Source organism: Dipteris shenzhenensis, chromosome 1, assembly GCF_047967505.1.
Source record: "Dipteris shenzhenensis isolate YYH24624 ecotype China chromosome 1, Dip_SZ_1.0, whole genome shotgun sequence".
Classification (NCBI taxonomy): Eukaryota; Viridiplantae; Streptophyta; class Polypodiopsida; order Gleicheniales; family Dipteridaceae; genus Dipteris; species Dipteris shenzhenensis.
Window position 1 is genome coordinate 63,565,156 of NC_141596.1, and position 11,580 is coordinate 63,576,735.

General features: G+C 45.2%; 1 protein-coding gene across 1 annotated transcript; it reads right to left on the reverse strand.

Moving 5' to 3' along the window:
* Positions 1–7,954: 7,954 nt before the first annotated feature.
* LOC147906189 (uncharacterized) lies at positions 7,955–10,261 on the reverse strand. The gene has a single exon (XM_087388710.1). The coding sequence runs from the start codon at positions 10,259–10,261 to the stop codon at positions 7,955–7,957; it is 2,307 nt and encodes a 768-aa protein (XP_087244836.1).
* Positions 10,262–11,580: the final 1,319 nt, after the last annotated feature.

Consider the following 11,580-nt stretch of genomic DNA (forward strand, 5'->3'; position numbering starts at 1 on the left):
TCAGCTATCTCTTCAATATCCCCACGACACGTGTCACCGTTGAGACACACACAAAAAGTTGTACAACATATTGGAGTCCTTTTGATGGAGTGCTCACATCCATCGTTGTTCCATGGGCATATATAGGGGGTGGATTTGGCAATCGACGTGGGCGCTGCAATAAAATTTCTCCAGCTTCAAGAAGAGGAGGTGCCATCGTGGCTGCAGACTGGCATCTGCATCAGTCAATGGGACTCGAACATCAGGGGTGAGGTTGTACCCTCCTCTTGTGCGCTTTGGATGTGCGCATCGACAGTCATCGAAGGACTGGGTAATGAATTGTGTGAGGGGGAGCACCTCTAGGATTTCATATAGATGGAGGTGGGAGCCCTCGAGAGGCTCTCCAGTTAGCACTTTCAATGATGCATAAGCGCACGGTTTGGCAGCTCTTGGAATGATTGTAAGTCAGGGTGCCATTGGACATCTTCAGGAGGGAGGCAAGAGGAGTTGGCGGGGCCTCGTCATCTGTAATGGGCTTGGGTTTGGGCTCTATTATGCTTGTTGATGTTGTCTCTTTGGCTACCTGGACAAAATTGGATGCTTTGAGCAGCGTGTTGAAGGCCTCAACAACAAGGTCGATTGGAGCAGTAGAGGAGATGGATGGGGAGGTCTCGTGCTATGCAGTGGTGGTGTTAGAGGTGTTAGAAGAATACTCGGGCAGTGTTGTTTGAGGGAGGAAAAGTTGGATGGCTTGTTGGGTGGGTTGCACAGGATCTAGAGGAGGTGTTATGGAATATCGGCAGGAGGGGTAGTAGAATTAAAGAGGGAAATGGCTTCTTGGCCTTCTTCCTCGGTGAATTCCTTGAGGTAGGCTACATGAATTGTTTCAAAATCGCTCACCAAGGACTCAAGTGAGACTTGGAGATCTTGTAGCACCCCGTTGAAGAGGATTATTATGCGGAGGGGGTTGTAGGTGGTGGACTAGGTGGTGGACTAGGTGGTGAACTAGAATGCCACAAGGTGCCCTTGAGATTTGACTTGAGAGCCTCAGTCGTAGGTCTGCATCCAATTAATGTCTACTTGCAAACTTTCGGGGGTGCAAACCCACAACGTGAGCTCCTCGAGATTTGCAATTTGCATCACTTCATCGTCCATAGGATAATTAAGGGACTCCGTGATGATGCGGCACTAGGCCTAGAAATTGAGGAGGGTAGGATGGGTGGCTAGAGTCTGGAGGTTGGAGGGGTGGAGGAGACAAAGAGAAGTGGGTTGGAGTTCTAACGAAAAGTATGATATGGCTAGGATGGGATGGCAGTTGTCAGGGTTATAGTGGAGGATGGTTTGCAGGGCATTAGGAGGAAGTGGAGCTGTGAGGTCTAAGTGGAAGATGAGGTTTTGTGCACAGAGTGCATTGAAGTGCGTTTGGAGTGTTTGGGGGATGGTGTGTGGTGCAAGTGTGTCTGTGGCAAATTGTGCGGAGAACTCCCTATACATTCGAAACTGCTATTGCTCCATGTCTTCCAAACCTGACTCTTCTACTTGGCTAGAGAAGTGCTGTCGTTCGTTCTCTGCTTGGAGGGACAAAGTAAGTGCTTGTTCTTGGGCCAGGAGATTCTGTAGAGATTGGATCTGTCATTCGTGGTGCTCCTGTGTTCTGGCATACTGTGCCTCTACTTGCGCCTTCTACTCCAATGTGGTTCATGGGCCAAATTTCACCTTGTTGACCTGGTCCATGAGAGTTTGGACCAAAGATTCGCTTATGTGGTGAGGTCATATTTGAGCTTTGTAAGGGCTAGCTCGATCTCTTCATCTTTTGCATGGTACTTCTCTGCTCTGTTTACGACTGCTTGACCCGTGGCTTGGGTGGCAACCATTATGGAGTGACTGTCGTGCACAGAGAGCTGTGCCTGAAGGAGACTAGCTGAGAGCTGTGAGGCTTGTTCCTTCCTCCTCTAAAAAACTATGTGCACGGCCTATGGAAGCTGTGCCATGGTCACTATTTTGGATGAGAAGCAGAGGATGAATCTTGCAAGGCAGAAATCCAGACATCTACAACACAGCTAGGTGCGGACCTGCTCATAGTAGGAGAGCATAGGGGATGCAACAAAGGGAGCTTTGTCTGCAGTACACATTGGAGCATATCTTTGCCTGAGTGCTGAGCTACCAAAGCATATCACAAAGGCACTTGGCAGAAGAGGAGTCTCAAATAGGTGTTGTTCCATCAGGTTTGCACTCGATAGTTGCTTAGCCAGAATGTGGCTATAACCACGTGGTGCCCTAGATTGGGGCACGCTACAAAATTGTAGAGCCTCTACTAGGCTTGCCCATGGAGAGGAGGAGGTGCCGGTGGTGAAGGATGTGGTCTCTTGGCTATTGTGGAGACCAAGACATAGGGTGTAGCGGCAGTGGCCAACGTGGCTTTGGCTCCTAGATGGAGGCCAATGGTGACTATCTCGTCACCTAGGAGGTCTACGATTAGGATGGGATCCTCCTAAACCCATTTGCCCTGGTTTTGAGGTTCTTCCTGTTGAAGTTGCAGTTGTCGGCTCATGAATTATTGCATCTGGTGGTCCTCATAGTGCATGAGCAACTGGCTTGGGTTCGGTTGCACATGGTCGACCGGAGTGGTGCTGGGCATTGTCCTTACTCATTTGGGCTTGACCTCTATCTCTTTTGGCTCTATCTGTGCTAGCCTGTGGTAGAGTTTTCGGCTAACCCGAAGCCGACTGTGAATGCTGCTATAGCAAGTAGTAGAGAATCGACATGTAAAGCATTGGGTAACCGATTACTTCCCCGTGCATCTTGAGGTCGTCCCTCATCTGGCTGCAGAAATAGTCTGCACAATTTGTGGGCTGGGGCTCCACCAAGTGCAGCAAGATATTGGGCATGACATACTGATGGTGGCCCGTGTGCTTTACTTGCATTAGCCATTGCAAGGCTCTTGCTAGCCTTTCAAACTCGAGCTTGTGAATGGCAGCCAAGTGGAGTTGGCCCTTGCTCTTTTGTCGATCATAGTGGGGGCAGACCTTTGTGGAGTACTTCTCACCCATGACCGGTAGGCCGAAGGCAGCATGTACCACGTCCTGATTGATCTGGTAGTGGTGGGGGGTGTCTGGTGCATCTCATAGGACATTAACATTAGTATTATTGTTGTATGCCTGGAGGAATTCTGCCAACAGTTTCATGTCCAACTTGCATGGGAGGCGGTCTGCCACTCTGCTCAGGCCAGCAACTCTGAGTGCATCCTCCAAACTCTAGCTCCTTCAGTGCTGCATAGGTTGCCGTTATATGGTAATGGAGGGTGTAGTCGTGACCCTCATAGGCACGTGTCCAATTCTTAGAGCCATGCTTCTCCAACCAATGAGAGCGATTGGGAGTGCATGACCTTGTATTCGCCTACTATGGGAGTCGGGATGCATTTTCTTGATCTTGAGGGGGGCGTACTAGCTACTGTTGTACCCTCTTGGGTGGCTTGTCTGTTGGACACTCTTCTACCCCTTGCAAATTTTCTATGGGGAACTCAGAAGGCATATGGATTGTCACAGAAGGGGTGCTTTGGGAATCCGAGGGGCCAATGGCCTATGGGATAGGGTGGGGGGCAGAGTCCCAACTGAGTTTTGAATTCGAAGAATTTGTGCTCGGGATCCATAGGGAAGAGTGATGGCAGTTTAGTGATGAGGGAGTCGGTGGACGAGGAAGAGTGGGAGGACATAAACAGGCTATTCGGGATGACAGTGGAAGAGGGCAGGAGGTTGTAAGAATTATGGGGAAATTTTGCAAGAGTATGGGGGAAACTGCTATGGCAGCGGCCTGACGGGATAAGGCATGTTTATCTAGATTTTGCATCCCCATGGTCAGCGGGATCTTACGATGGCAATGGTCGGTGGGGTACTGTTTTGGTGATAGTCTGCATGATATGAAAAGGGTCGTGACTAGCGGGATACTTGATGGCAATGGTCGGTGTGATCTGGTGATGGCATCGGTCGGTGAGGTAAGTCAATGGCGATGGTCGACGAGGTATTGTTCGATGGCAAGCGTGATATGAAAAGGGCCGTGATTGGCATGATTCTTGATAGAGCCACTTGGTGGGATACAGGATGGTGCCGATTGGCATGATCTGACAATGGTGACAGTCGGTGTGATCTGAGATCGCGACGGCCAACGGGATACTTCTATAGTAATGATCGGTGTGATACTGACTATGTAGAGAAGTAAAAGAGGGGAAGTGTGAAGGAGTGGGAAGGTGATGGGAGAGGGAGTGAGTGGAGTGCATTTGTGTGGTGTGGGACTGATTGTGAGGCCAGCATCCAAGATGGTAAAAAATGCAAAAATGGCACCTAGTGTTGACTGTGGATGTGTGTGTGTGTGTGTGTGTGCATGTTTGGCAGTGACTTGTGGGCTACGGGTGTGTTGGGTGAGATGCCTATTGTACTGACTCACCTAGACCTGGACTAGATGATTATGAGGAATGTGGTGTGGACGGATGCCGTGCTGCCGCATAGCATGTTAAAAGCCACGTAGAGTAAGAGTCTAGCTTGTGTTTTACCTTGGGCGAGAGAGGCACATTAGCATTGGGCCTAGTTGTTATGACATGGTCCATTTCAGTGGGGGAAGCGGGTTCTTATGTGACCGCCCTTGGCGTAGACCCTTGATTTTGGGATTAGGTCGATCCCATCGAAGATGTTACGATTGCAGTCACTTTCGAGGGTTTGCCTTTAGAATTGGAAGGAGGTTCTTGTGTAACACCTCATAGTGGAGGGTTTGGTCCTTGGTTTGATTTGCTGTGGACTATGAAATAAAATTTTTTGACACATTGTATCAATTTGTGTCTTTAACAAGAAGTAAGCAACCTTGGCATTATCTATAGTAAAGGCCGAGTATATCTCTCTTTGGTCATTATGCATGTTAAGTAGTTGGCTTGAAAGGCTCTTAGAAGGACTTGGCACAGCCCAAGATAGTGCTATGATGGTGTTTTATGAAATTTCCTTTCTTTGGAAAATAATCAAAATGATAATGAAAGATCAAAGTACATGGACATTTGCTACTATTCCATCCAATGAAAAAATATGGAAGAAGAAATAGTTTAGCCAATCCATTTTTTTTTTGACAACCAAGATTTATAACATCTCACCTTTTGAGAAGTTTAGAAAATTCAAATCCTATCTAGCACTGTGCGATATAGACACCATAAAAAATGATAGGGAAGTGTTAAGATATGGATCATTGGCATGGTGTAGATATGGTGAGACATATATTGTATATGATGTAAATAGGTTAGACTGTTAGGATAAAAACTAATGATCCCTACAAGGGATCTGAGTCACATGTGAATGGTACTTATGAACTTAGGAAACCAAGTATTAGGATTCAACATATATTGTATTATGTTCATGTTTTGTAATATAAAGATATAATTTTTAATAGCTAAGGTCGATGGTGTCTTTTCAATGCACGTGTATGAGTGTGTGAGTTATATGCTAACTTCATCATAATACTAACACTTCAATTTACTATTTGGATTTAAGTCCCATTAAGTCAAACCATTACAATAGCATATCAAATATTGCTTGGAAGACCATGGCTATGGTAACCATCAATACTCCATGATTGGGAGAATAATAAGTCGACGATATAATTTTAAAACCCTTCATATAGGTGTAATTCTACAAAAGAATATGTCAATTGTCTAACTAAGAAACCCTTATGATGATTGGATATGCTATATTAAATATTCTGTAGAGCATCCCGCAGTCAAGAACACCAGCTCATGTTGAGATAGACATGAGGGAAGCATCATATGTTGATAAGTTTAAATGTGGTAGTGTGTCAATTGCTATGCCTAAACCTATCATTGACAAGGAGTCAAATGTGGAAGAAGTAATCATCTTGGGGAACCTTCAGTAAAAACGAAAAAAGATGCACTAATGGTGAGGAGGTAAAGTTGGTATTACCGATGATCATTTAACTAAAGATGAAGAGAAAGAACCAAGAGAGCAATATATACAGAGTGTATCCATATTCAAGACCATGGATGACCTATGCATACCATCAGATAAAAAGACACATCTAGCATATTTAGAAGAAGTCTTGAAAAAATGCAAAGGATATGGGATTCCACTTAATCCCATGAATGCCAATTTCTTGTAACCTTGGGGGATTCACTCTTATATGAGGGGGACATCACTTGTATGCATGACCTTCAAAAAAATCCCCTATGTACAACGGTCCATGTAGCATAATAAAACGCCCCTATTTAAGCTTATAATAAGGATACCACAAAAAGTGCACAATGTCCCCCCTTCCTTAAATCTACGTTCTTTCTCAATTATTTGGATTAGAACATAAGAAAGTTTAGAATCTTAGATGATATAGCTTAAAACATCTTTAAATATTCACCAATGGGTAAATTCATTTTTCACCCTACCATGGCCTAAAACTAGCCATAGCTAGGGCTTAGTTCATTCACACTTAGTACATGACCAATTGTCACTAGTCAAATGTGTATGTGAGTGCTTTTTATGTTTAGGGGGTAAAAACTTGTATTTCCCTAAACCCCTCCCTTCCCCCCCCCCCCAAAGATGTCAAGGCCCCCCTAGCTTCAATTTAATAATGAGAAAAAGTAAAAAGGGCCCCCATCCCTAATGTATAGGCTTATGCCTCATCTCCAAAACCCCCCTATTTTGCACTCATGTGATATCATAAGTTCCCCCTTGTGAATCCCCAGGGCTTGTAACACATGGCATTACCTTGGGTTACATATGTTTTCAAGCATGTAGGAAAAATAGAATTCACAATGATATCTACTCGTTTGAGCGAAATTCTAATTCTATGGGGACCGGGTATTAAAACATAACAATATGCATCGATAGCATGATGTCTAAACACTACATATAGTCAAAGCATGATTGGGTATAACCAATTGGAGAACTACTAGTCTTTGGAAGCATGCCACTATAAAATCAATCGACAATTGCAAAAATTGAGTACTTACAAAAATGTTCTGCAAAGAACCTCGACGATGATGGCAGAAAAGCCCAACGAATCCTCTCTCAATCTCTCCCTTGGGAGATAAAGTAGAATTCAAAGAAGTTTTTGAGGAAATTCTTGTAGACATGGATGCGATTGATGTAAAACAAAGCACAAGTGATGCAATTGCCATAAAACAAAGCACAGGTGATCGAATTGTTGACCTCTTTATTTCGTAACTGTTTTCATTTCGTAAGTCCTCTTCTTGATTGAGCGGTTGGTGGCGTGAAAGTAAGAGGCGTCTCCTGGATCAGTTTTTGGCCACGTGTAACTATTGTGTAACCTAGAGCAAATAGGCTAAATGAAGGACACGTGGCTACCTATTTGCTGGACACCTCAATCCTTAAAATAAGGAATATAAGATAAGAAGAAGATAAGAAGAAGATAAGAAGAAGAGCGGGCATATTATTAGAAGGGTTTGCCCTTAGATGCATTTGGATTTGGGTCCTTCTTTTGGATGTCCAAAATAGCACCTAGCATATTGCTTGCCTTTTTTCTAATGGCTTTTCTACTATAATTGAATTATAATTAAATCTTTGGCAAAACACATTGGAAAACTGATTGTGGGAAAATAAGAGCCGCTTTTACATATTGCAGGATTACATCAAGCTGCTCATTCCTACGCATATGAAATAGAATTATCAAATGGGAAGTGGAGTTTCAATCCACATAGCTTTTCAAATTTCAATGTTAATTTCACAGTTTCTAAAGTTAATTCCATAATCTTGAAATCCAATCAACCATGCATTGACAGAAACTTCAGCTCGGTTGGCGTTGGTCCTAGTTACAATCGACAATGTGACACGCAGCCTCAAGGATCATTCCATTAAAGTGACAGATTCATCAATTTGGCTTGTGTTGATGACAAGATTTCAATGTCTGAACTGAGATTTGAGGTGAGGACGCTCTATAATTTGAATGAATGAGGTTCCATCTCGTATGAACTTTCTCAGAATGGCTCCATTGTCTCAGTTAGTTCCATGAACGTCCTCTCGGTTTCTGGCTGTTCATATGCATCGCTATTCAGTTTGGTCAAGAATTCTAGGACCTTGATCAGCACGTACAGCGGCTTCACGAGCACAATGCTTCTCCGACAAAGATCTGCACCGAATGTATGGCTTGTACTGAAAAGATCAGAGAATGTTTTGATTGTTGGAGCTTGTATTTCCAGCGCCGATCGGCCGACCATGTCATAAGGTATGGCTTTTGCAGCCACCAAAATCTTGTGGGGGTCGCCCCTTATCACGATGGATGTGCAGTAGCTTGGACCTTTGATGAACGATCCGGCTCCTCGTTTCTCCTTGACGGTTATCCCATCCGGTACTGCTTTGTTCAGAGCCTGCACGAGGATCGACCCAATTTGGAATCTGGCGATCATCTGGAGTTTGAAAGCTTCCTGGGTTTTCATGAGGTTTCTCGTCCGTGCGTTGGTGATCTTAGACATGCTTCTGAAGCTAGAAATGCAAGCAAAATTGAAGAAAGAGAGGAAGGTGCCGGCTTGATCGTCATCTAACACAACGACACGCCATGTTTGGTGTATCGATGCGGGTGTTAGATCTTGCAGAGGTGCATGGCAAACGGATGTTGGAGGCTGGAGGTGTCTTGCGAATGTTAGGAAGGGTGGAGTCTGACCAGAGATTGTTTCGAAGAATTCTTCGTCTGTCGCACCTCGATCAGAATCCATGTCTAATTTAGGCTTACATGATTTCAGAACACATAGACGATGCCCGTCCAGCTCGTAAAATCCTTCTCGCAGAAACTCCGAGTCTCTTACTGGTAACTCGGCCGTTTCAAGAACCACTGTTTTCGGTTGCTCGCTTCCTCTCGCTTCCAACGCCTCGCAGAACAATTGCACGCCTCTGAGCTCTGTGCATTCGGCAAGAACGCATAGCTTCAAGAGCGATTGGCAATAGGACTCTCTGCTCAGCGCCAAATTCAAATACTCCACCATCGAATGCCTTCTGATGCACCACGTGAGACTCGTCATCACCATCCTCTGCGCAGCGTCGTAGACACCCGGGAGATCAGCCACATCGATATGGCAGATCCCTGTGTATAGCCATTCCAAGAGGCCTATAAGAACAGAAGCTGTCCAGTCGAGTTTCTTCACGACAAACAACTCCTTGCAACCGTCTGGTGCAACCTCCGGTTGTTGCAGCATCACAACACTCACTTCCGTGTGTCTTCTCTTGATCTTGTATATTTCCAAACTCCTGTCTTTCATTTGATCCGTCTCCGCTGGCTTCAATCCGCTGCTGCTCTGATCGGGGGAGTCAACTCCACCTTCAGTTTCCACCTTGGTGTGCGATATGCCGGCTCCATTTCCTGTCTCTTTGTTTGAAGTTTGATCAGCCATATCCTTTGCCCCTTCCATCATCCGCGGCTCTTGAGGGTCTGCTGCGGGAATTATGTCCGCAGGCAGTACGCTGAATCTGACCGTCTTGCGCTTCTCCTTCGCGCAAATCGACATGCTGCGTTCGAATGTTGCAGATTGCCAGTCCTTGCTTCCTGACCTCGACATTCGAGACACCCTTGTTGGGTCGATTGGTCCAGTGGATGACAACGTAGATCCTCTCGGTACCTTTCCTTCGTCCTTCGACAACCGCGATCCATTTCCTTCACTAGTTTCGGTCGGACAATCTGATGACACCAGCTTGTGATCTGCTCTTGCCATGCTAGACACCGTTTCTGCATCTCTTGTTTCAATTGGGCAATCCGACAACAAAGCAGATCCCGTTTCCATATTCTTTACTGCGTCGCCCCCAATGGCAGAAATTGCGTGCGCTTCAACTTTTGCCAACAGGTCGTGTTCCGGCGCACTATCTTGTAGAGATAAGGATCCCGTGGTCGACACACTTTCCTCTTTATCCCCAATCTCTCCATCAAATTGACCGCCCGCGTTGCTCTGAAGAATCACTCTGAAATAATCAGACTTCTTCCTGAGGACGCCTGAATGCGCTAGGACGCGGACAACATCGTCGCAACCCGTGACAGAACGGACGTGGAAAATGACATCGGGTGGCTGACCACCATCAAAATCTATGGGCGAGGAAGTGATACCCAGTACAAGTAGTCTACGCTGAAGGATTGCCGTGATGAGCTCCGCATGATCAGATTCAGATTGTTGCCCGATGATCGATTGTTGTTGCTGCTTCTGATTTCCTGGATTGGAGAATGCAGCTGGTTGCGGTTGCTGCTCCTCCTCGTGCATCTCAGTCACGGGATATACGTAAGGTTCCTGTTGCTCCTTCTGCATTTCCGTGATGGGTTATATCCCTAGTGACGTTGCTGATCAACAATTATACCGATTATGGATGGAGCATTAGATTGCTGCTGAATTTCTGTAATGATTTGCGCATGGTGAGATTGCGGTTGCTGTTTCTGGATCATCTCAAGGATAAGATCTGCATGAGATTGCTGTGGTGAGAAATGCAGCGAGATATATAATTGGGTCGCGGATGATCTGATGGATGTTGCTCCTTGTGATTTTCAATGCAGAGAGTTGTACACAAGACCTCTCTCTACATTGATCGTGAAATTGAGCCTGATATGGCCTGCAGTGATCCGATGGCCAAATGCAGATCGGCACGGCTTTAGGGATGTCAACAACGAACATGACTCTCCTCAATTGGTAGCGTTTAGGTTATTAATCCTTCCGTCAACGTAAATGTGTCGTGTTAGTCACCCTCAACGACACCACGTGGCTAAGTCCTCCACGTCACTTCTTTGCCCAGAAAAAAGTTCTTGCCAACTCATCTCGGGGCATTGCTTTATGGAGCCAGTCTGTTTCCTTACATGTGCAACGGGATTTCTTGAGGACCTTGGTTTAAGGCTTGGTAATGCAAGAGTTGCGAACCTTGTCTACCCTGCCCATTTATCTCTATCTAGCTTCGCTAGTTATCTGCTTGTTGCTACGTAAATTGGTGTGAATTTGAAAATGCAAAACAAGCTCCACTCACATGACTCGATCTCATCACAGCTTTGCAAGGTTGAGGAGACAAAGCCATCCTCCCAATGCTTAGCTACCATCAAGTATCACTAGTTGGAAAACAATACCAAGCATTCTTGGCCACATTTGCAAAATGCCCTAATGACAACATTTGAGAACATTGATTTAGCCAAAAACGCTCTTGCAAAATGTCATGACATCAACATTCAAGAATATCGATGCAATCAAAATTACTCTTACAACACGTATTCATAATTTTTGGACTCATTTAAGGCAAGATTCACACATGTCCGCGGACATGTAGAGAAAAGGGTCATCCTCCAATAAGATTCAAGAGCTAATGGAGAGGGGCTTCACACAGGGGCCGACATGGGTGGTGGTAATCCAACGTGGAGTTGTCACATACAAAATTTAAAGTTTTCTTGGGCCCGCCCAAAAGCATGTCTGCATTCAATAAAAGCAATCATTAGTCTCAGCATGATGTGAACCCACGACCTCGTTTATGAGAGACATAGACCCTACCACCACGCCACTCTTTTATTGGTAACACACTCCCACTACATTAAATATATAATGGATTCTTACCCAGACATGTGTGAATCAAATGGACGATGAGGGTCAGAAAA

Bases quoted from the DNA above. Each gene is read 5' to 3' on its own strand.
- LOC147906189 (XM_087388710.1), bottom strand. From the start codon at position 10,261: ATGCAGAAGGAGCAACAGGAACCTTACGTATATCCCGTGACTGAGATG.